Below are 26,665 nucleotides of genomic sequence, written 5' to 3'. Positions count from 1 at the left end.
ACTTCGGCTATTGCTTCACCCCTTGAACTTCCTCCTCCGACTCCCCACCAGAGTTCGGAGCCGGAGCTTCTCGGGACAGCAACTGTGTCGGCGCCGGAACCGATACATCCTTTTCGGCTCCGATCTCCTCCTTGTGACCTTCCTTGGAGGGATCCGGTTGTCGAGTTTCCCTTGTCGGCTCCGAGGGGGCTAGTGGCATCGGACCCTTGTCCGACCCCGCTCTCCCTCTCGGGGCATCGGCTTTGGTAAGCTCGGCACCTACATCAGCCTCGGAGCCTTCTCTCTCAGTGGAGCTGGGAATTCCTATTTCCTCGGAACGGGAATATTCCGGTCTCCCGGGGAGGGGAGCCTTTGAGGTGATGAGGAGTGTCCTGGCACCTGAGCCAGGTCAACGGTCCATCCCTCTAGCTCCTCCCTCTTCGGTGCCTGTAGACGCCTCTTGCCAGCCTCTTGCTCTCAGGCCCAGGGATCCATCGCCCCAGGTTTCCCCATTGGGAATATCTTCCTCTTCCGAGGTTTCTCCTGATCCTACAGGGGAACCCCCTCAGAAGAGGACGTGTAAGAGGAAACACACAGACTCCCCTGAGTCTACTACATCTGATACCGACTTAGATGAGTCGGAGGGTTCCCCACGATCCCCTCTGAGGATGTCTCCTTTTCAGACATCCTTGAGCTCCTCAAACAGAGGGGAATTGGCCTCCATTGACCCCTCCGAGGATGAGTCGGTATACCTGGAGGCTTTGGATCCCGACCCTCCACCTCCTGGGTGTCTCGCCTTCGACCCACTTATGCAGGTAGTGGCTCGAAGGCGGGCAGCTCCAGATTCTGTGGAACCTGTCCCCAGGAGACCATCCAAATTTATTACGGCCCCTACGGACAAGCAGTTTCTTTCCAAGGGCGTCTCTGTGGATGCTATGGTGGTGGCGGCGGCCACTAAGAAGGAACTGGCGGATCCTTCAGTACCTGTCCATCCTCCTAACAAAGATTCTAGGACCATGGACAGGTATGGAAAGCGGATGTTTTCTTCAGTGACCTTTACTATGCGTTCGCTGAACTACCTTTGTCACTTCACCAGGCTTCAAAGAGATATTCTCAAGGAACTAGGTGAAGTGGTCCAGGATCCTTCTGCTGCTGGGGCTCAAGAAAAGATTGCCTCACAGCTAGCAATCCTGAATTCCTTATCCAACTCCTCCATGCGGCTCATATCCTATGCAGCCGATGGAGCGAGCAGGGCCGCAGGCACAGGAGTGGCTCTTAGACGCCAAGCCTGGATGCGGCTTTGTAATTTTGGACCCCTTTAAGGCGTCCTTCACCAATACCCCCTTTGACGGTTCGGCTTTGTTCGGACCTCAGGTGAAGGAAGCCTTGACCAGGTGTGAGCAGGACGGTAAAACTCTTTCTGCCGTTGGAGTCCATTTTTCCACCCCTTCTAGACCCTATCCCAAGGGTCAGAAGCGAGGGAAGATGTGGTTCCAAAGCCCAAGGAGCTACACCGGACACACGTGGTCAGTTTACCCCAGAGGCAGAGGGGTAACAATAATAGACGCCGCCCTAGAGGCAGGGGGTCCTCGGAACCAGAGCAACAGGGAGTCTCTTCCTGAGAAGCCCTTTCAGCACCCCTGAGGTGTTGCCCGACTGTCCACCCTTGGAGGCAGTCAGGAAGGATTTCGGTGTACCCAGTAACCTGTCATTCTCTTTCACAAGATATGTGGGTACAGTCGATCATATCCGAGGGTTACAAAATTCCCTTCGAAAGGTATCCCGTACCTCAACAATCCCTTCCAGACATCTCACCCGGTCAAAGGGATTTGGCAGAACAGGAGGTTTCAAAACTCCTAGAAAAAAGAGCCGTCCAGACTGTTCCGGCAGACCAAGTAGGATCCGGCATCTACTCGAGATTCTTTTTGGTCCCCAAAAGGACGGGAGATTGGAGACCAGTATTAGACCTGAGCAGTCTAAACAGATTTGTCAAGAAGGCAAGATTCCGGATGGTCACGCTTCAGTCCATTCTGCCCTTTCTGGGCAAGGACAACTGGATGTGCTCTATAGACCTTCAGGACGCGTACTATCACATAAAGATTCACAGGCGCCCAGAAGGTTTCTCCGCTTCGGCTAGGGACCAGTCATTACCAATTCAGAGCCCTGCCCTTTGGCCTCACTTCAGCCCCAGCGTGTTTACCAAATGCATGGCAGTGGTCACAGCTCATCTGAGACGCCAAGGATTCCAGGTGTTTCCTTATTTAGACGACTGGCTCCTCTCCGCCACCACCAGGTGTCAGCTTCTTCAGAACAGAGACTACACTCTGCAGCTTTGCAGGAGTTTGGGAATTTCAGTGAATTTCAAAAATCTTCTCTAGTGCCTTGCCAATCTATCACCTTTATAGGCGCAGAATTAAACACCGTCAAAATGTTAGCCAGACTAACAGATCAAAGAATTCTGGACATCCAAAAATATGTTCGGATTCTATTGCAGAGCAGCAAAGTCAAAGCCAGATTGATACTAAAGGTTCTAGGTCTTATGGCTGCGGCCATTGTTCTTCTACCACTGGCTCACTTCCACATGCGTCTTCTGCAGTGGATGTTATTCACTCAGTGGTCGTTCCACAGTCTTCCGATGAGGCACGAAATCTTAGTCACACAATCGTGCAGAACTCATCTGAACTGGTGGATATCTTCCCCTCTTCTTCATCAGGGCCGACCTTTTGTTCCCTCCTCCAGTTGCCACAGTTACTACGGATGCCTCTCTGATCGGGTGGGGGCATTAGCAGGGCAGGATGGTCCACGGTACGTGGCAACCCATAGAATACCATCTGCACATAAATGTCCTGGAGATGAGAGCGATGCTTTTAACGTTGCAAGCCCTCAACGACTTTCTTCCCAAGGACTATTGCAGTACAAACGGACAACATGTCCGTGGTCTGGTACATCAACAAGCAGGGCAGGACCAGGTCCTATCCGTTGTCGAGAAGCTCTCAGACTTTGGCAATGGGCAATCTCCTCTCATCGGTTTCTGATAGCAACGCACATCCCCAGCAGGTCCAACCTCTTGGCGGACAGGCTGAGCAGATCCATTCTCATGCCTCACGAGTGGTCTCTCAATCAATCTGTAGTGGACCAGATTTTTCTGAAGTGGGGCACACCTTGTTGCGATCTTTTTGCTACACCCCAAAACAACAAGTGCCCTGATTTCTTCACTCTCTTTCCCCTACCAGGCCAACCCCTGAGAGACTCTCTAACCCAGGATTGGCCCTGGGGACTTCTGCACGCTTTTCCTCCTTTTCCCTTGATTCCACAAGTCATTCAGAAAGCCACCATTTTGAGGGCCAAGTTGATTCTCATTGCCCCTTACTGGCCTCGACAAATTTGGTTTCCGTCTCTGCATCGTCACCTCCTGGTGCAGCCCTGGCATCTGGACCCAGTTCCGGATCTCTTGATCCACCAGTCGGGTCAACAGCACCGGGCCATTCATTCTCTCAACCTCACTGCTTGGTTGCTCCACTTACTTCCCTAGCCAGGCTTCCTATGATCTCTGATCCGGTCAGAGATATCTTAGTGGCTTCTTTAAAGTCGTCCACCAGAACCGTTTATGCTAGCAAGTGGCGACGTTTTTCCATTTGGGCAAATTCCAGAAATATTGATCCCTTTACTGCTCCTGTGCATTCTGTTTTAGATTTCCTGGCTGAAGGTTTTCAGTCAGGATCTTCTTCATCTACAGTTAAAGTTCAACTGGCTGCTATTTCCAAGTATCATGTTGGCTTGCAAGATCATAACATTATGTCTCATAGACTATGCAAGGCCTTTCTGAGAGGAGTGTTTCTCCTAAAGCTGCCAATAAAACATCCTCCTCCACAATGGGATCTAAATTTAATGTTGGCATCCTTAATGTTACCACCCTTCGAACCGTCTGCTTCATGTTCATTGAAGTTATTGACCTGGAAAACTATATTTTTACTGGCTGTCACTTCAGCAAGAAGGGTTTCCGAGATTCAAGCTCTCTGCATCCGTTCCCCTTACTTGGTTTTCACAAGGACAGGGTATCCTTAAGAACGAACCCGTCCTTTCTCCCCAAAGTTGTTTCTCAAACCAATATTAATCAATCCATCGATCTACCAGTCTTTTTCCCAAATTATTCTGACAGAGCTGAACAAAAGCTTCATTTTTGGATGTCCATCGTCAGCTCAGGTACTATTTGCATAGAACGAAACAATTCAGGAAATCGGACCAATTATTTGTCTCCTATGCAGAAAACAGGAAAGGTCTCCCAGTGTCTAAAGTGACCTTATCCAGATGGTTGTCTTCCACCATTTCTTATGTGTATTCACTCAGAGGCAAGCAACTACCTTCTAAACCGAAGCACACTCAACCAGGAGTCTATCCACTTCTGCAGCCTTTCAGGATAGACTACCCATTGATACCATTTGTGCAGCAGCTACTTGGGCCACTCCTCATACCTTTGTCTCTCATTACAAGTTAGATTTGGCCTCCAGAGACAGGGCCAGTTTTGGTTCCACAGTTCTCAAGAGTCTGTTCCATTGAGCCACCTGGGATACAGGTGCTAGGACGGTCCCATCCAGCAAGAATGAAGGCGAGATTGACAACTTAACATTTAGAAGTTATGTACCTACCATAATGTTCCATGTTAGTTGTCTTCTCGCCTTCTTTCTTAAGCCCCTCCCTCCTTCCCCCTGGCCTGGACAGATCTTGAAGAGTTCCTCTTATCAGGTTGTTTCCTCCTGAGCCTTCATTAGAGGACTCCTTTATTATGAGCTTGGGTTTCCTAATATATGTTAGGTTAGTCCTTAGCAGGGTAGGTTAGCTACCAAACGAGATCTGAGGTAGTTCCGCCTTGCATCATGGGATATAGGGTTGCCTCGAGCTAGTAAAAGGAGTTCTCAAGCTAAGCAAGTGCCGAGTCGGAGCCGAGGATCGGCTCCGAACCCATCCAGCAAGAAAGAAGGCGAGAGAAGACAACTAACATGGAACGTTATGGTAGGTACATAACTTCTAATTTCTTTCTCATCCATAAAGATCCATGCTTCAGCCATTTCAGCTCAATATGATATGGTTCCTCCCATTTTCTCTCATCCTTTGCTAAGGCAGTTTCTCAGAGGGGCAATAAATATAAGACCCCCCAGAAAACCACCTACTCCAACTTGGGATCTAAATTTTATTCTGGAAAAGTTAACACTTCCTCCTTTCGAACCAGCCTTTTCAGCAGAGCTTCAATACTTGTCATGGAAGACAGCCCTGCTGCTGGCTATTACCTCAGCACGCAGAGTCTCAGAACTGCAGGCACTTATGGCAGTGGAACCTTTCATCATTTTCCATCAGGACAGAGTATCTTTACACACCAACCCTTCCTTCATGCCAAAGGTAGTATCCAGTGTGCCTCTCAATCAGACCATACACTTGCCCACCTTTTATCCAAACCCACAGAATAAAGGAGAAAGACTCCTTCACTCTTTGGACATTCACAGACAGTTACGTTACTATTTGGACAGGACAAAGGCCTTCAGAAAATCTGACCAACTCCTTGTATCCTATGCACCAGGCTCAGAAGGAAAGGCTATTTCAAAACAGACCATCTCTAAATGGATAGCACATTGCATCCGCTTTTGCTACTCACACCACGGGAAAGCAGTGCCTGCTAGTATTAGGTCTCACTCCACCAGGGTTACAGCAACCTCAGCAGCCTTCCTCCGAGGAGTCCCAACAAAGGACATTCTGGAGGCAGCTACCTGGAGTTCAGTGCACACCTTCACCAAGCATTACCACCTTCCTCTGTACTCAAAAAACAGAGCTGGGTTTGCCACTGCAGTTCTGCAGGGCATCTTAGCTGCACCTAACCCAGTTTAGCCCCTACCACCCAACCATAGCTTTGGGGCTCTACCCAAGTGTGATGACTGCAGCAGCATAGCACGATGAACATAGTACAGTTTTGTACCTGCCATAAATGTAGATGTTTGAGTGGTTATGCTGCTGCAGTTCAGGTTACCCTCCCTCCATCCCCTCTACCTAACAAGGCTTTTCTTATACCTCCATGTACTTCAACCTATGGGATGCATGTCTATATGGTGTATTTGCTTACAACTAGTACCATTGCTTTGCACTAAGGTATGTTTTGCAAGCTTCTTATTTTGCCTTCTTAGTTTGGGGCACCTGACTTCTGGGGCAAGAAAAACTGAAGAAAATGGCGTTGGCTGCCTCTTTTATACCCCTGCCGCACTGACATCGGGGAAGAAGCGACGACAACCGACGCCGGACCAAGGTTTTGAAATTCAGGCCGACTGCGGGACCGCCTGACGGCAGGATAACCCAAGTGTGATGACTGCAGCAGCATAACCATTCGAACATCTACATTTATGGTAGGTACAAAACTGTACTTTTTCTGTAGTCCACTCAGAACCTTGTGTGTCATTTTTCTATGTTGTTAGAGGTGCTGGTGAGGCCCAGGAACTGTTGAAATCCTGGATTACCCCCTGCCCCAGTTCCAACATTAAAATGTCTGGCAAAATATTTGCTGCCTTCTTTGCTTCAGTGGAAAACAGACTCACTGCCTCTGTGTATATAGTGGCATAATCCAACACTTCCAGGATATATTTCCTACCTGTGGAACTCCCACAATATGCATAGCTGCTCTCTGAAATAATTCCTCAGTAACAGGCAACTTCATCAAAGTAGCGTTATCTTTGTCTCAAGCCTAAACTATTTTTAGTATGCTTTATGCCCATATGGCCAACTAAAGGAATATTATGGGCTGTAGCCTGGGTTCTACCAACTGCTATTTCACTTCTTCCTTTAGCCCTCCTTCAGGGGTCCATTCCTTGTACAGCAATCCTTTGTCCCAGTATATGGACACCCTCTGCCTTTAAGTATAAAGCACCTACTTGGCTATCCCCCTCAAGTCCTGTAAAGTACATGTCTGAGAGCTGAGTCTGTGTCATCCCCCTGTTATTGGTACCTTTTGTCAGTGGTGCCTCGGGTACCTTCTGACTGCTATCACAGGCCTCTATCTTAAAGTGCCTTCTTCTAGGGGAAGCCCCGTATCTTCTCCCTGCTGTGGCTCAGATTCCAGTTCACTGTTTGTGACCCACTGTCCCTCTGAAGTAGCTACCTCTTAAGCCCTGGCTGGGAGGTATGAGCCCTGGCTGACCCCACCCAGTTGATTTCTCAACATGTTTGTGTTTATGTCTGGCTGTCTGTAATTGCCTTCACACAAGATACTGCATTATTAAAGTCATGTTATAGTGAGATGTCTGTAGGAATATCCTCAAAAGTAGCTACTTGCTTATTCCCTTGCCCCACTTCCCAATCTACTCTGGCCAAATGTACTTGGAAAGGTTTCCCCTCCCCTGGGACTTTCAAGACAGGTATTGTTCTTGTCTTCAGGCTTGACTGGGATTATGTCTGAGGCTATGTCCCAATTTGCATGGCCTCTTTCCTCACTGCAGGTATAGGATACAGACCTTTTTAATAATTAGATGCAACTGATGTCTTTAGACAGCACACCACTGTTGAAGTGCTAGCCTTGCTTGCTGCTTCCAGAGATTTTTTCCATTCTCTGCGTCAATAAACATTGATACCATACATGACTATTTTGGTTATGTTTGAAACATTTAATCTCAAAATGTGGGCATGTACCAGAAAACATGGCTTCTCTCTCTTCTTGTATAACCTGCTGTGATAGCTTAGGCTCCCCCCCCAATGAGTTCCCTTATACTCATCACATTTCTTTAGCTTGTCAGCTCCTTGGAACCACATATGAGTGATTTTGTTCTTGTTTATTTATCTTTTGTGTGAAGTTATGCTTACTGTTGATGTGTGCTGCCTTGCCTTTGTATCTGTTATGTCAGTCCCATTTCTCTTTTTATTTAATCCATTGCTGGGTCTATGATGTTTTCTGGTGACTGTGTTTTGAATGAGGTCTGTAGAGAATGTTTCATGAGCAGGGATATGAGCTTTACTTATGCTTATTTTTGAACTTTAGGTTTGTGTTTATCATTATTGCTATTAATATCAATATTGCAGTGCTAGTTTTGTGTGTGCAGAGAAGTGGTTTTACGCTGAAGCAAATTTAATTATTTTCAGAGGAGAAATGTGACAGACTGAGTGAAGTTTGCAATTTCATTTCAGTAAAACATACAGAAAGTCGTACTAAGCTGAGGTAAGTGTATTTTTTCATAATAAAGTGTATAAAGATGTGGTTATTACTTCCATTAAATTTTGCAATGTGCAAAATGTGAACTATATAGAACATGCAGTAACTTTAAAGGAAAGTGTGTTCAGGGCTAATAAGAGTGAAACTGTCTTCTGATGTGTGTACATAGTTTTACTATTTAAACCTTAATGGTCCTTGAAGTGTTACTTCAGGTTAAAAGAAAACACTCCCTTATTTGGGTATTCTCTAGACGTTTGTGATTTTGGAACCAGGATGCTACTGAGGAATCAGAAAATCCTGCCTGGGACTCTTTTTAAATAAGAGAAGGAGAGAGTGCCTGCTAGTTTCTGTCATGCCTCTGCAATATGCATTGTGAACTACTTTTTATGCTGTAAAGTCCATTGCCTGAAAATTTGTGTAGCTGCTTTTTGGATTTCTAAGTCAGAGGTAGTCAGAATTCTGTAATTCTTTTGTCTGCTCTTTATTCAGTTTTTTTAAACTCATTTTGGTATTTCTGCAGTAATGTGAAACTGTTTATATATTTAAATTTACAAGGTATCTTTAATTTATTTCAAACAATTTTATTATTCAATTTTAAATGTGTGTGTCTGGTGACTTATTAAGGATATGTGGATCAAACTGGTGGGAACTCACCTCTTGGCTTCTGATTTTTGTAAATTACTGCTTAAAGAGTTGGTTTCACCATAGATATTTAATTTTTGGCTTATTTTAAGCATTTGCCTTCTTGGTGTGCCAAGAGTATTACAGTAAAGTTAGGGAATATGGTGTTGATATCTGACTGCGTGTTTTCTTGCAGAATATTGTTGGACACATTTGTTACTGCTGGCAAAATTACACTGGAAGACAGTAGGCGTAGCCTGATGTGAGTAAAATCGGTGAGCCAGAGATTGTAACTCTAATCTGCTACTGTACAGTGTAAAGCTTATTTGAGTGTGGTAAGTATTAGCTGTTACCTGAAGTAGCAGTGGACATTTACTGTGCACTTTTAAAGCCAGCCACCCCTGATATATTTTTTGGTGGGGAGCAGTTTTCTTCATGAGGTCATACCCTCTGGTCATTATGGTTTTAATTGGTGGGAGCAGATTGGGATATACAACCATTTGTCACTTATTAAATTGGTAGCGTGAATTTAAAATCTGGTAAGTGACAATGGTAAAGAGCTGGGGATATTTTAGAAAACATCCACTGTGGCTATTTACATGTTTCCACTTTAGATTATGGCAATTGTGAGTGTCTGTTTATTGCATCCTTGACTTGTTTGTAGCTTGAAACAGTTTTTTTTTGTGTGTGATGGCTTGTTTATGTTTTTCTTATTTGAAGTTTTTTTTCTTTTTGGTTTTATGGATTGTGTTTACTTGACTGATGATTTCTTCTGGGCTTCTATTGTCAGTGGATTGATTTATGCCTACGTAGGGTTGCTGGATCTTTTGTCTGTTAGTAAGAGATTGGGATTTACATATGCTGAAAACTGTTTGTGGCCAGTAAGTATTGAAGATCAGGGCTAAAAGATGCTAACAGTCTTCATTCACCCTGTCTTCCAGAGTTTAGGTCCCCTCAGCATCAGTTTCCATATGTGCCTGTGTACAAGTCACATAACCATAGAGTGCTCCACGTCTACCCATGAAAACAGATTTGTGCATAGTGGGTTTACCCAGTTAACAAATCATTCTTGGCTAAATATTGCTCCTCTGTCCTGCTTCCTTTTGAAGTGTTTATTGTAGTGTTTCTGACATTTGACAACCAAAAGGTTAAATCCTTTTACTGAAATCAAATGATTGAAAAGAACTTCACTGAAAATTTATCACAATACACATTTTATAAAACTGTACATATTTATTCATGATGTTTTAATAGGGTAAGCCCATCCTCATTTTATAGCTGATAAAAGATTTGTCTTTGCAGTCTAGAAATATAGTGGGGAGAAACAAAAAAGACTGATTTACCAAAATAGTAGTCCAGCAAAAGTGTGCCTTGTTTATAGCCAGACACTGAGTGCATCACACCTTATTCAGAGTGTCCATCTGCAGTATGCGTTTGTTAACATTTTGCATTAGTTATGGCTTGTCAATAATTAACTTGTTAAAGACTCATTAATATTCAGCAATTTTTGGGGACAGTGCTTTGCACTGGACCAAGTACTAGCCGAAAAAGACACCATATACAAATAGTCAATCTGATGTTGTAAATCTTCATAAATTCCTTACGATTAGGTCATCGGTTCTGTCCTCGGAACTGACACGGCCCATACACAAGCCCATGCCAGCCAAAAACTCTTGAGCTAACTCCTACCCATAGTGCCCCTCTTCCAGTCTCTCCAGATCACATTTGCCACGTTCCCTACAAGACGTGTCAAGCCAGCACTCTTAAAGCTAAGTGTTTTTTCAGTAACTAAAACTGTTTAAAATTCTTTAAAAAAGTTCTTAAAACTTATTTTTTTGTAGTTGTTCATTTTCATCTTCTTTCACTTATCTTCCTACCCTCTACCTCTGGTAGTTAAAGTACCATCATTGGTACAGCCCCTTTCTTCTACCCTTGTGGTAGGCCTCCCCTTCCTCTTTCTTACCGTTGGTATTGTAAAAAATATAAATATATCTATATGTACATACATCTTCTTGTACTTTATCTCTACTATGTGTAGAACTTGTAGTATAGTGTATAACATGTTGTTACTGTTAGGTAGACTTTTAGACTTTTGATACTAGTGTTGCCATAATGTCTGAAAAGAAGACAGTTCCAGGTTTCAAACAGTGTGACAAATGTGGGCGGAAAATGCCCAACTCTGACAACCACGCCCGATGTGTATATTGTTTGGGTATTGATCATTTACAGGCACCGGGCGACATCTGTCTTAACTTTAGTTCCCACATCCTTGTGGAATGCAAGAATAAACATATTCTTAAGGGCTTTCTAAAGACCCCTTTTTCAGAGGACCTCTCTGAAGTGGAGGTCTCCCCACCTCCTTCCAAAGAAAAATCTAGCTCTAAGAAAAAGAGAAGCCATTTGGTTCCAGTGTCTCCCTCCTCCTTGGAACCGAAGCGACCCCTACTTACTTCAGTGCCATCGGCGCAGATCTCTTCGGACATGACTTCTTCAGCACCAGGGACTCAAACCATTCCCTTGGCTCTGTAAACAGCCTTGGAACAAGAACCCTTTCCTGTGATCATATCGGTACTGACCCCAGTTACGGTACCAATTGCCTTCATGGCTCCGTCCACGGCTCCATCACCGGTGCCAAAGACCGAATATTTACCAAGGACAAAATATTCTCCTGCTTATGACCTATTCGTAGGGCAGCAGTACAGCCCTTTTCTGGACAGACCAGATTCTCTCTCAGCAGCATCTATCAGATCCACCAGGAGCCTGTCAGAAATAGATGTAGTGAGGCTTGTTGATCAGCTCCTAGCAGCTAGAGGTCTACAAACTCCTGTGTCTCTCCCACCCGGAGCCGATGCCCTTTCTGCTTATTCCCCTATTTATCCTCCTCCGACTTCCTCCCAGACCTCAGAGCCCTCTTTACCGATGCTTTTCCTGGTGCCCTCTGCCACGATTGTGACGATAATGTCTTCCTTCTCAACACCGGAATCCTTTTGCACCACACTCCAGTTTCAGCTGGTCCATCCGTCCATCTCCGGGATCGTGACCGGGCTGCGTCACTGTGACCTCTAGTTCAGCTCCAGTTTTTTCTATGGTGCTGTCTATGGCTGTGGTGGTTTTTACAGTTTCCAGTCCATTTGGGGCTCCTAACCTGGGGGCAAGTTTGTCGGAGTCGGATGTGACCCCGGTTCCGAGGTTGTCCTTCTCAGTTCCGGACTCCCATCCCTCTTTTGGTAGATCTGCTTTCCAGGTGATGGAGAGGGCCCTTGCTTCTGCGATTGAACAGTTGGCACCCAAGACATCAGAACCACTCCCTCCCTCTAGTATGCAGCTGACACAGCCTCCTACACAAGGACTTTGAACACGGGAACAGCAAGACTCCCTGCCCAAGGGAACCCTCTCTCTGGGATCATCTTCAGAAGAGCCCACTGAAGAGCCACCCCGGAAGAAAGCGTGCAAGAGGAAACACTTAGATTCCCAGGAGAAATCTGTCACCGAAGATACTGACTACGATGAGGGAGATGGGTCCCTACTGTCTCCACTGGATGACATCTCATTTGGAGACATTCTCGAGATCCTCAAGCAGAGGGGAGACTGGAAGTCCTCCAGCCCTTCTTCGGAGGAGTCAGTATTCTTGCAAGCTTTCCGTGCTCAACCGTCTACTTCCTGGGTGACCCCACCTACAGATGAGTTAATTAAACTTATCGTGCAATGTGCCTGGAAGGCTCCAGACAACTTTCAACCAGTTCCCCGGAGGCCTGACAAAATTCTTTCACCCCAAGAAGACCAGCCTCACTGGTCCAAGCATCTAGTCGTAGACTCCATGGTCGTGGCAGCAGCCACAAAAAGAGAACTTGCAGAGGATATTTCAGCTGTCCGTCCCCTGAACAGGGAGTCTCAGGCTTTGGACAGACTAGGGAAGCAGACCTTTTCTTCAGCGACCTTTGCCATTCGGTCCCTGAATTATATGACACATTTTACACGCCTCCTAAGAGATTTGATTTCAGAACTCTCAGTCTCTTTGGTGGAGGTACTGCCTGATGAGATACGAGATAAAGTTTCCTCTCCGCTTGCTACCCTTGAGTCCATTTCTAACTCCTCTATGTGGCTGATTGCTTACACAACCGAAGCGGCAGCTAGAGCGGCCACTTCATGCATTGTCATGAGATGTTATGCCTGGATGTGCTTATTTGACTTCGCAGACCCATTCAAGTCTTCCTTCTTCAAAGCGCCCGTTGATGACTCTTCCCTTTTCAGCCCTAAAATTAGAGACACATTGGCACAATGTGAGAATGACAGAAATACCCTATCTGCTGTGGTCATACATTTTTCCAACCCTCAACAATCTTATTCCAGGAATAAGAGGGGAGAAAATATGTGGTTCAAAAAATCCCAAGGACCTTTCCATGACACTTGTGGTGAGCAATCCCCCTGGGGCAGGGGGGAACTCTTCTGAAGATGCCTGTATCGCGGCAGAGGGGGACCGCATAATGAGGGTGCCAGAGATCCTTTCTCTGGCCAACCCTATCAGCGCTCCTGAGCAGCGGCTCGATTGCTTTCCTCTGGAAGCAGTCTGGGGACGTTTTTGTCTGCACCAATCAGCCTGGCTGTCAATAACAACAGATTTCTGGGTGTAGAGAATAATAACCAGAGGATACCACATCCCTTCAACCTCATTCCCAAGCCTTCCAGGTGAATCCTCGATGTTCCACCCAGTCAGAGGGACGCAGCAGCATTAGAAATTGGAAAGCTGAGTCATCCAATTAGTCCTACCACACCAAATAGGATCCGGATTTTACTCGAGGTTCTTTTTAGTGCCAAAAAAGACAGGGGACTGGAGACCAATTTTGGATGTCAGCATACTAAACATATTTGTCAGACAAGAGAAATTCCGAATGGTCACAGTTCATTCCATTCTCCCCTTTCCTGAGAAGGACGACTGGATGTGCTGGATAGATCTTCAGGCTGTGTATTACCACATAAAAATGGACAAATGCTCCAGAAGATACCTCCACTTCCGGCTGGGAGCCAATCACTATCATTTTAGAGTACTGCAATTTGGTCTCTCCACTGCCCTCAGAGTGTTCACCAAATGCATGGCAGTAATAGTAGCTCGCCTCAAGCTACAAGGATTTCAGGTGTTTCCATATTTAGACGATTGGCTCCTCACTGCCCTGACCAGGAGTCTATTGATTCAGACAATGTCATACACTCAAGGTCTTGCTCTATAGCTAGGAATTCCGATTAACCTGGGCAAGTCAAACCTAATACCAACTCAAACCTTGGAATTCATCGGAGCACTCTACACAATATCTTGCCGAGCTGCTCTACCTCCTCACAGGCTTCTAAAGATAAGAACCCAGATTCAGGCTCTTCTCCTCAGCAATTCGTTCCAGCACACCTAGTACTGCAATTGTTGGGTTCCACGTCAGCGACCATCACTTTAGTGCCTCTGGCAAGGTTACACATGAGAGTCCTACAATGGCTCCTGTCATCCCAATGGTCACTCTTATCCCATCCAATGTCTCACCCAATCATTATCTTCTTTCGGCTGTTCCCGTTAGGGGTTGCCACAGCGGATCACCTGTTTCCATTTCTTCCTGTCCTCTGCATCTTGCTCTGTCACACCAACCACCTGCATGTCCTCTCTCACCACATCCATAAACCTTATCTTAGGCCTTCCTCTTTTCCTGTTACCTGTTAGCTTCATCCTTAGCATCTTTTTCCCAATATATTCAGTATCCCTCCTCAGCACATGTCCAAACCAACGTAATCTTGCCTCTCTGGCTTTGTCTCCAAACCTTCCAACCTGGGCTGACCCTCTAATATAATTATTCCTAATCCTGCCCACCCTCGTCACACCCAGTGCAAATCTTAGCATCTTTAACTCTGCCACATCCAGCTCAAACTCCTGCCTTTTTGTCAGTGCCACTGTCTCCAACCCATATAACATAGCTGGTCTCGTTACCCTCTTGTAGACCAAACCCTTTCACTCTTACAGGTACTCGTCTGTCACAAATCACTCCTGACACTCTTCTCCACCCACTCCATCCTGCCTGCACTCTCTTCTTCACCTCTCTTCCACACTCACCGTTACTCCCACTCTTGACTTCCTCATACAATACCACAATTCCTCTCTAGGCACCCTGTCATATGCTTTCTCTAAGTCTACAAAAACACAATGCAACTCCTGACATTCTCTGTACTTCTCCATCAACACTCTCAGAGCAAACATCGCATCTGTAGTGCTTTTTCCTGGCATGAAACCATACTGCTGTTCACTAATCATCACGTCCCTTCTTAACCTAGCTTCCACTACTCTGTCCCATAACTTCATGCTGTGACTGATCAATTTAATCCCTCTGTAGTTACTACAGCTCTGCACATCACCCTTATTCTTAAAAATCGGCACCAAAACACTTTTTCTCCATTCCTCAGGCATCCTCTCATTTTCCAAGATTTCATTAAACAAGCTGACCCAGTACGCATAACAAATCACTGCAAGAATTATCTGTCCTGGTGGATGAAGCCAGAAGAGAACCTGTGGTGTCGACTGTTTCACCCCCCCCCCAAGCGCAGGGCCACAGTGACCACGGGCGCTTCCCTGTTAGGGTGGGGGGGCATTACAAAGGGAAGACTGTCCAAGGCACTTGGTCACCCATAGAGGCCAACCTGCACATAAATGTTCTGGAACTGAGGGCGGTCCTCTTAGCGTTGCAAGTGTTTCATACTCACTTCCTTCCGGGATAATTGTAATACAATCAGACAGCATGTCAGTTGTCTGGTACATCAACAAACAAGGCAGAACCAGGTCATACCCCTTATGTCGGGAAGCCATGAGAATATGGCATTGGCCAGTAGCTTCCAACCGCTTTCTCATAGCAACGCACATTCGCGGGAGCTCCAACCTAATCACAAACAATTTGAGCGGGAACATCCTGATGCCTCACGAGTGGTCTCTCAATCCTGCAGTAGCGACTCTAATCTTCCGTCGCTGGGGCAAGCCATGCTGTGATCTATTTGCACCCCCCTCAACCACAAATGCGGAAGCTTCTTTGCCCTAATTCCCCCTTCAGGTAGATTCACCAAGAGATGCTCTAACTCACGATTGGCCCCCAGGTCTACTATATACCTTTCCCCCCATTCCACAGTTCCTAAAGAAAGCTCAAAGATTGCAAAGCATAGTCATCCTCATTGCCCCCTATTGGCCCCATCAAGTCTGGTTCCCCTTCCTTTGGCCTCATCTGGTTCACTGCCCATGGACCTTAGACCTGTCCCTGGGACTTCTCACTCACCAAGGACTGGTTCATCCCAACCTCCACAGCCTCAAGCTCACAGCTTGGTATCTCCACTTCCATTGATTGCTAGGCAAACTGATTTATCCTCACCTGTCCTTGAAATCCTTCTGGCTTCACACAAACCATCCACCAAGAAAATCTGTTACACCCAATGGACAAGGTTTTCTCTTTGGGCCAAAGAATAAAAGATTTATGCCTTCTCATCGCCTATTCACAAGATTTTAGAATACCTAATGACCTTGTTACATGCAGGAGCCTCAGCATCTACCATTACAGTACACTTAGCAGCTATTGCTAATTTTCATAATGGGATTAACAACTCTTCAATTATGTCCCACCAACTCTGTAAGACTTTCATGAAAGGTGTCTTGCATACCAAACCACCCTTTAAACCTCCAACAGAACCTTGGAATTTAACTCTAGTCCTACACACCCTGACTGATTCACCCTTCGAGCCCTCAAATTTGTGTGACATTAAATTCTTATCATGGAAGACCCTACTCTTAGTTGCTCTCACTTCAGTCAGGAGCGTGTCTGAATTGCTGGCCTTGAGTGACAAAAACCCATACTTGATTTATCACAAGGAAAGGGTTTCACTCCGTACTAATCTCTCTTTTCTACCCAAAGTTATCTCGGACACTTCTATTATTCATTCCATTGATTTACCTGTCTTCTTTCCCCACTTTTCTAACAAGGGCAACATACACTAGATGTGCATAGACAACTTAGTTTTTATTTGGACAGAACAAAATCATTCAGAAAATCTGATCAGCTGTTTATTGCCTTCTTAGGCCCCAGACTGGGCAAAGCTGTATCCAAAGTAACTCTGTCAAAATGGCTTAGGAATGCTATCGCTTTCATCCATCTACAAAACAAAGTACCCTTATCTTCAAAAGTCAAGGCTCATTCCACTAGATCAATAGCAACTTCTGTGGCTTTTCACTCTAGAGTCTCTATGGATGATGTTTGTGCAGCAGCCACTTGGGCAAGACTGCATACATTTATCACTCATTACAAATTGGATATGGCTTCTAGGGGAAGAGCATCCTTTGGTTCGATGGTGCTCAGGAATATTCTTCCATACGGCCACCCAGGACGCAAGTAGCTGGGGATTCGGTCCTAATCGTGAGGACTGAATGAAGATTTACAACATCAGATAAAGAAGTTATGTCTTACCGTAATGCTCCATCTGTGTTGTAGATCTTCATTCATTCCTTACTGTCTATCCTGCTTCCCCCTACCTGGACTCCTGGTGGACTGTGGGGTCCCGTTATATGCTAGGGTATCTGAACAGTCAGGGCCTCCAATTTGTCTACCTAAAATCACCACTAATTCTAAGGACAACCACAAAGCATTCTATAGCTATGTCAAGAATCTCGATGGCAACACCCAGATCTGCTCTGAGTTACAGCACAAAGGCACGAAAATTACAGAACCAACTGATATTGCCAACATTGTGGCAGATAGGTTCAGTGCTAACTTTACGCCCCCCACCCCCTAAAGGGCCCATATCTATACAGGAAGAATGCAGAGTCCCTGTAATCACAACTGTGCAGGTAAAAGCTGCACTCTCTAAAGCCAGAAAAACAGCATCCATGGGACCAGACAACATCCCAGGCTGCATTTTACATGAACTTCAGAACGAACTGGCTCCCCACTTAAGCACCGTGTTCAATAATAGCCTCGCATCAGGCTTTGTGCCCACTGAATGGCACACAGCAACAGTTATCCCACTCCACAAAGGGGGAGCCACCACTGATCCCGGGAACTATCGACCTATTAGCCTGACGAGCCTGGTCTGCAAGGCCATGGAACGTATCATTATGGAACTCATAAACAAAGACATTGGTAACTTCCAAACTCTGGATCCCACCCAGTTCGGGTTTGTGAAAGGCAGATCATGCCTCCTGAACCTAATCAACTTCTTTGAGGCGGTCACCAAAGCCGTAGATGAGAGTAAGGTGGTTCACACAGCCTATCTTGACCTCGCCAAGGCTTTCGACACCATCCCCCATTCTGGAATTATAGCTAAACTCACTAAACTAGGTATGAATCCCTACGTCACAAGATGGGTTGCCAACTGGCTCACTGACAGAACCCACACTCTAAAAGTTGCAGATTTAAAAATCTGACCTCAAAGCAGTGACAAGTGGTGTACCACAGTGCTCCATCCTGGGACCTCTCCTGTTTGGTATCTAATTCTCTGAAGTACAGGCTAACACAGAAGGCCTCTGGCTAACGAAGTTTGCAGATGACTGCAAACTAGGAGCCATAGTCAAGTCCCCAAATGATGTGGACATCCTACAGAAGGGCCTTGGTGAGACAGATGCCTGGTGTCAGAGCCATGGCCTCAAGCTCAATGCCAAAAAGTGCAGTGTCATTCCCTTTGGTAAAAACTCTGTACCCATGAACTACCACATAGGCAGCAATCTACTTAACACCAAATGTGTGATAAGAGACCTTGGGACCCAGGTGGACAGTAGTCTCTCCTTTGATAGTCAGATTGCCACAGTAGTCAGGAAGTCCTTCTATGTGGCACACCTCATCATAAAAGGTTTCTCATCCAGAAAAAAGAGGTCATTGTTCCCCTCTACTCGACACGCATTAGACCCATTATAGAGTACAACGCCCCTTTTGGAATGTACATCACAAGACATCTGCAGCAGCTGGAAAGGCCACAGAAGTACCTCACAAAGAGGATTATTGGCCTCAAATAAATGCCCTACACTGACCGCCTCAAAAAAGTCCAGCTTTACTCCGTAGCATATCACCTACTCCGCGGTGATCTCTTCCTAACATATAAAGCTATTTCAAACCCTGAGCTGTTGGACATGTTACACCTAAAGAAATCCCAATCCCTCCGAGCTACACACTCTAGGGACCTAAACCTTGTCACCACAATAAACAGGACATGCTGGAGGGATAGATTCCTGTCCCAGAGACTTCCCATACTCTGGAACAGGCTACCCATCTATGTCAAGCAAAGTTCTTCATTAGCACTCTTCAAGAAAAATCTTGATGAGTGGATGGCAAATAGGAAATACACCCTGTGGATCACTTCTGTGTCTCTGCTCGACAGTGGCACAGGAAAATAACTTTCTTGGGTGGCGTAAGCCAGGGAACCTTGTTGGCTAGGCTTATGTAGGCCCTTGGGCCGATAGCCTAATACCTACCTATGACCCTATCCTTCCTTTTAACACCTTTGTGCTGGGCGGGCAAACTCGATCTGAAGAGACTGGAAGGGGGCATTATGGGTAGGACTTAGCGCGAGAGTTTTTGGCTGGCGCGGGCTTGTGTATGGGCTGTGTCGGTTCCAAGGACGGAGCCGAAGTCCTAATCGTAAGGAATGAATGAAGATTTACAACACAGATGGAATGTTATGGTAAGACATAACTTCTTTTTTTTAAGTCCCATCTTGCAGTGTAAAGAAACAGTAATAATTTCTTTACAAAACTGTACTTGTTCTTATTTCAGAGACACTTCATTTACTGAAAAGTCTTTGATGTATGCACAAATTACCACCTGCTTAAAACTCTCATGATTTTAAATTACAGTGCTCTTTGTGTATTATTAATATTAAGTGTTGTGTGCTGCTGTAGTCCTGCTTCTCAGTTCATTCAAGTTGCATAAGTTGTTTTCAGTGCTGTTTATTTAAAACATATGCAGGGAAAGGGCCAGTTCCCTGATCCTGCTGTACCAAGATAATACTCTTGTCAATTTTCAGATTATCTTTATATGCCAATATTTCCAGCGTCCAACATTTTGTTTTTCGACACTTAACAACTGTTGAGATATTAACAGCAACCCTGAAAGCATATTGTCTAATTGGAACACTGAGTGAAGAACATTAGTTAAAGTAGCATATGCAATTTTATTACAGTATCTTACAAAATATGGTTATTTTTCCTAATTAGATTAATATTTTACTCATACCATAACAATGTGAGATTTATGCTCCATGTTATCTTTGACAGTAGTTGAAACAAAGCTCTATAGGTTATGTGCAGTTGGACAACATAAAAACTAAGGTATACACATTTGTTTATAGCAATGGTTTGGCACTACTCTGACAATAAGTTTGTTGTACAACTTATTTTCACAGCCTTTACCATATAGGGGAAGTAGTGAAACTACATCAACCTGCAAACTTTAACATACAAGGGAAACAATGAAACTACATCAACCTGCAAACTTTAACATACAAGGGAAACAATGAAACTACATCAACCTGCAAACTTTTACATGACCAGAACTGAAGATTAAATCATTTGTTCATAGTTTATACAGTATGGTATATTATCATGTAACCATATTTACTGAACATCACATGCTACCTGGACAGGATGATTAGATATCAATAGAATATTACATGTTAGGTAAAGCTGCCACTGATCCATGGTGTCTATTGCATTTGCGAGATCTAACCATTTAGAAGTCAAATTATGAAAACAATTATATTTTTACTTATTTGTGCCATTATCTCAGTAAGCAAAATGCTGGGTGAGGTCTCATTTTGAAGCCAATGTTTGAACAGCCAAGTTTTCAGATATAGGAAGCTGGTATGGGTACTGAGATATAATTTTCAAAAATATATGAAAATGCAGTAAAATTTAGTTATTCTAAGTAATAAGATCAGAATTATGAGTTGGAATATCAAGATTGGTACTACTGTGAAGAGCTGTGTATACTGAAACATTTTTTATGTTTATGTATTTTGCATTTCTGTTGTGGTTCAAGAAGTTTTGCAATGGATTTTCTGAAAAACAGCTCAGAGCGTACCATTTTTACTTTAGAGAAAATTAACTGTCCCATAACTCCTTACCTCCTTTTAAGTGAACAAGGTAAAGACATGCAAGGTTGAGGGGCTCTTTGAAGCACGAAATTAAATGGGAATAATAGTTTTCTGAGTAGATTGTGAGTAATGGGCAACCTTTTGTGCATTGTGCTTTCAGTTGTCCTATACTGCAATTTTTTTTTCTGGGTTCAGTCACCTACTTTACCCATTGCTAATTGACTATTGACAGTTGTTATTTTCATCTAAAGGGATTCAATGATTTTTATGTGAGTGACTATTATGAAAGGAATGAAACACTGCATTTTTCTACAAAACATTTGATTGAAGTTATTTATGCATTAGAGAAGTAATTATTTAGGATTTATGTGCCGAATGCCATTGTTTATAAAATGAATGCATAGTCATGTAACTTAATGTTTTCCTCTTAATTAGATTCTGACAATAAATGAAGATGGCTCGCTTGGATTGCAGTGCCCAAAGTCTCATATCTGTGAGCACTGCAGTGCTGCTTTCCGCACCAACTATCATCTACAGAGGCATGTTTACATACATACAGGTACTTTTACGAGCATGTTTCTTCCATTTCAAATCGGTTTTCATTTTGTTTGTAGAACGTCTTTTGTTTTTCAGGGAAAGTAGCCCACTTTATTTGGAATTCTGATGCTTTAAACCTATCCATGACCACCCCCCTTGCAATCAGGGTTTTATATCAAGACGAGGAATAACGTAGACAGACGTAGTCTTCTTAGTATGTGTTCTGTCTTCAGAGCTTCCAGACCTTGTCAGAGTGTACATCAGATGAAGTTGCTGAGAAACATTGAAGTGGTCAGCTCTTGGATATTTGATGCCCCTTAATTCCTTTTCTATCTTACTGCATTTAAAACTTGGATGTCAACAAAACAGAGTAATCTTGCTTAACTTCTCTCTTGTAGATGTTTACTTTTACAAAGTGCTGCCACTCTTGGCACTGGTTCAGATTCTGTTTCCTGTGCTGGTTGTCTAGGGATGTTGATTGATTCTTGTTTACCACAATAGACTACTGTTCACAATTGACCAGTTTTAGGCTCAGCTCGGGTTGCAGTCACACTAATCAATGAAAAACATACAAGCATTAATAACAGTGTAAGAGTATAAATAACAATATTAGAATACAGCTAGGAAGAAAATTATATAATTAGTTGTCAAGCCCAACAAGGTACCAACAAGACAAATCCTGAATTAACAGTTACAATCTGTAGAAAACTGAGAAAACCACAAGTAGAGTGAAAACTGGATTTCTCATATCAGTGTGTAACTACCAGTTCCACAAGTATGTGGTATACTCTTAATCTGAAGTAGTTAACTTCATTTATCTGCAACCTGTGTGTAATTGGATCCATATCGGATCCGAGCTGGCAACATTTTTACAAGCATCTGCTCCAAGCTCCTCCCCTTACCCATAATCCCTCACATCTCCTACCTTCCCTGATCTCGTTTGCCTCTTCATGCGTACGCATCGTGGTCTCTATAGCTCCAAGTTGGGTATAGTAAGTGGCACTTTTTAGTTTATATTTGTGTGTGAGTGTAGTTGTTTGTGGTCAACCCTTTCCTCCCCTTCGTCGTTCATCGTTTTTTTGTTACAAAAAAAAAAAGTAGTTTAGAAAGTTTGTTATTTCTGAGGTAGTGCAGGCCTAACCATCCCTTGTGTGTGTGCGTTTGTTGGTTTAGTTTTGGCTGAGTGATGTGTGATGAAGGCTGAACAGCCAAAACCAACATTTAAAAAATGCACAGAGTGTGGCCACAAGCTTTCACCGGCTGATGGCCACACTCTTTGTGTTATTTGCTTGGGCGTTCCCCACCTTAGTCTGCCATGTAGTGTGTGTGCAGGGTTCAACCCCAGGGCATTGAAAGAGAGGAAGGCGAAACTGGTAGCTAAGGGCCTGCTACCAGTTTCTGCATTAGATACGATGACCTCGACATCGGCTCCAGTAGCTGACCAACCCACCCTCTCAGGCTGGGACTCAACCTCCCTCTAAACTTGCTGAGATGGGGACAAAAACAAAGGATAGAGATAAGGACAAGAAAGAGAAAGAGAAAAGGGCGGAAAGGCACCGCAAACTATCTCCAGAGAGGGAGCCATTTCCCAGTCCACCTTCTAAAATTGTCAGGACCACTTCTTCTCGGCTCCATTCCCCGAGGTTCTCCCCGGAGCCTTCATACTCCGGAGGCCTTTTTCAAGGTCATCTCACAGACCAGCCAGATCCGAGTCTGTCGCTTCCTCGCGGTTGACTCAGAGTCTGTCAATGCTTGGCATGGACAGGATGATGCCGAGATTCATTTGGACCCATATCCAAATAGGAGTCTTGCCAGGCCCCTCTCCGGCCGGAGAGGGGACCTCTATGCCCTTCTTCCATCCAATCTCTCTTTCCCCGATCCGACCTGCAGTTTTGGGGTTTATGGATCCGAGGAGCTGGGGGTTCAGCGCCGATGGTTCCTCCAACCTGGATGCCGACGATTACCTTGAGTTCCTCGGATCAGACTTGTTTGGATCCGAGCAACTCTCGGGGCCGAGAACGGGAGCTGGAAATGAGGGAAAAGAGATGTTTTCAGCTCCAACTTTTTCGGATCCGAGCAGTTCCTTCGGAACCCTGGCTACCTTGGCCTCAGCCACAGTCCTCACGATGGAGCCGGGGAGCTGAGCAACTCTCGGGGCCGAGAATGCGGAGCCAGATCCGAGGGAACGGAGATGTCTTCAGCTCCAACGTTGTTGGATCCGAGTTGTTCCTTCGGAACCCTGGCTACCTTGGCCTCGGCCGCGATCCTCACGACGGAGCCGGGGAGAACTTCTTCCTTGTTGGTTGCCAAGGAGGTGCGCTGTCCTTCGGCCTTCGACGTGGTGGTGAGGGTTCTCTTCCAGGGATTGAGGCCCCAGCCCATTGCCTCGTACTCCGCTCAGGCTGCCGTGGATTTGGTCATTACTCCCATCAGCTTGTCCCAGGGACAGCCTGTGCTATAGGACCCCCAGGTGGATCCTGTTGTGGAACCCCCCATGACTTACGAGCCCTCTTCAGAGAGTCCCACTGAGGAGGCTCCCCGTAAGTATTTGTGCCAGAGGAGGCACATGGACTCCCCTGAGTCCCTCACAGAAGATATTGACTTGGATGAAGGTGAGGGTTCCCCCAGGTCACCTCCTGGGGATGTGTCCTTTGGAGACATCATGGAAATCCTCCGCCAGAGGGGAGGTTGGTCAGCCTCAAAACCCTCTACGGATGAGTCAGTATTCCTGGAGGCCTATGGCACGGGTCCATCTACATCCTGGGTGTCCCCACCTGCAGATCCATTAGTGGATCTCATTACCATGCGGGCTTGGAAGGTGCCTTACACCATAGAGCCAAAACCCAAACGCCCAGGCAGGATACTTTCTCCTCCCACAGACAGACAGGCCTGGTACAAGGGATCCACTGTGGATGCTATGGTGGTTGCAGCTGCCACCAAGAGAGAACAGGCTCAGGAAAGTTCTTCGGTCCACCCTCCGGACAAGGAGTCTAGGGTGGTGGATCGGTTTGGGAAGTGAGTCTTTTCTTCAGCAACGTTTTCCATACGAGCACTGAATTATTTAGCACACGTCATTTGACTTCAGCGAGACCTAGTCACGGAATTCGCTGTGTCACCCCCAGAGTCTTTGTCGCCAGAGGACAAATGACTGTTCTTGGCAAAAATGTCGACTCTGAAATCTGTTTCGAACCTGTCCATGCATCTTCTTTCCCACGCCACGGAAGGAGTGGCTAGGGCGGCTCAGACTGGCATAGCTATGAGGCGGCACGCTTGGCTCAGACTCTGTCATTTTGTGGACCCCTTCAAGGCGTCATTCACAAATGCACCCTTTGACGGTTCCTCCCTGTTCGGGAAGACAGTTCGTGACACCCTAGTCCAGAGCGAGAAGGATGGGAAAACTTTGTCTGCCATTGTAGTCCGCTTCTCTAGCCTTCAAAGATCCTTTTCTAGGAATCAGAGAGGGGAGAAGATGTGGTTCCGAAAATCTCAGTTTTCCCGAGACATTCAGGACAACTTGTCACCTGTAGGCAGAGGGGGATAAGACAGACGCCGCCCCGAAGGCAGAGGGGGCCTGAGGAACTTTGGGTCTAGAGAGACCTTCTCAGTCTGACCTGCGCAGCAACCCTGAGGAGTTGACTGACTGTCCTACTCTGGAGACAGTCGGGGGAAGATTGTCATTGCACCTAATGGCTTGGGAGTCCATTACAACGGACCGTTGGGTGCGCCACATTATATCCAGAGGATACTCCATCCTGTTCGTTGCCCCACCCATCCAATGAAAGTGCCTCCTGGATGTTCCACCCACTCAAAGGGAGGCCGCAGTGCACGAAATTTCAAAGCTGCTTTACGATTGAGCCATTGAACTGGTCCCCCCAGATCAGTCCAGATTAGGCGTTTACTCCAGCTGTTTTTAATGCCAAAAAAGACTGGGGTCCACAGGCCCATATTGGACCTGTCAGCCCTGAATCTGAATGTAGCCAAGCAGAAATTCTGGATGGTCACCTTGCAGTCCATTCTACCTTACCTCCGAGGATGCGACTGGATGTGCTGAATAGACCTCCAGGACGCTTACTACCATATCAAGATTTGCAGAAGCTCCAGGAGATTCCTTCGCTTCCAGCTGAGAGCCAATCATTTCCAGTTCAGAGCCCTACCCTTCGTTCTCACCACAACCCCCAAGGTGTTTACCAAGGTTATGCTTACCTGAGACTTCAGGGAATTCAGGTGTTTCCTTACCTAGACGATTGGCTCCTCGCTGCTGCCACCAAGCATCTACTTTGCATGGCTAGAGACTCCTTCCTGCATCTTGCAGTCAATCTAGGGATTACCATCAACATCTCCAAGTCCCGCTCGAACCTGACACAGACCTTGGAATTCATAGGGGCACAACTGGACACAATACTATTGCTCTCACTCGGGACAGGGTCCAGAACCTACGGGCTTATGTGTCAGTGATCCTCTGCCCCAGGATGCCAACGGCAAGCGACGTTCTCTGTGCCCTAGGCTCCATGGCCACAGCAATTTCAATCCTTCCCTGTGCGTGCCTTCACATGAGGGTGCTTCAGTGGACCCTAGCAGTTCAGTGGTCTTGGTTAGACCTCCCCATGGACTACCCAGTACGAATCAGCAGAGCCTGCAAGATTTCTCTTCTTTGGTGGCTCCAATTGTTGGAAATCTTGGCAGGTCGTCCCTTCTTAACACCCCCATCTCAAGCCACAGTGACCACGGATGCCTCCCAACTTGGGTGGGGGGGCACTTTTTGGGGATAACGGTCCAAGGCACGTGGTCCCAGACCGAGACCAGATTGCATATCAATGTTCTGGAGATGAGGGCAGTGCTTTTTGCATTGCAAGCCTTCCATACTGTTCTTCCCCCGAGGACGATTGCAGTTCAGTCAGACAACATGTCTGTTGTCTGGTACATCAACAAACAAGGAGGAACCAGATCTTACCTCTCTGCCGCGAGGCCATGAGAGTGTGGGAGTGGGTGATCTCCACCAGTCGGTTTCTGATTGCAACGCACATCTCGGGATGATCCAACATTTTAGCAGACAGACTGAGTCGGGCTATTCTAATGCCATACGAGTGGTCTCAGTAGCGAAGGAGATCTTCCTTGCGTGACCCTTGCTGTGATCTCTTCGCATCTCCTTCCAACGTGAAATGCAGCGAGTTTCTTCCTTGCTCTGATCCCCTCACCAGCGGACTCCCCCAGAGACGCTCTCGTCCATGCTTGGCCTCCCGGGTTATTGTATGCCTATCCCCCGCT

General features: G+C 45.7%; 1 protein-coding gene across 1 annotated transcript in view; it reads left to right on the top strand.

The window, feature by feature from the left end:
* Positions 1-26,665, top strand: part of ZNF148 (zinc finger protein 148) — a 1,243,505-nt gene that overhangs the window by 429,993 nt on the left and 786,847 nt on the right. The window contains exon 4 of the mRNA XM_044075013.1: positions 21,299-21,422. Coding sequence (XP_043930948.1) covers positions 21,299-21,422 — 124 coding nt within the window. The remainder of the gene's footprint in view (positions 1-21,298; positions 21,423-26,665) is intronic.

The sequence above is a fragment of the Protopterus annectens genome, chromosome 6.part0, assembly GCF_019279795.1.
Source record: "Protopterus annectens isolate FY-2018-M chromosome 6.part0, PAN1.0, whole genome shotgun sequence".
Lineage (NCBI taxonomy): Eukaryota > Metazoa > Chordata > Ceratodontiformes > Protopteridae > Protopterus > Protopterus annectens.
The sequence above is the reverse complement of the archived record's forward strand: the minus strand, read 5'-3'. Positions and strand labels throughout refer to the sequence as shown.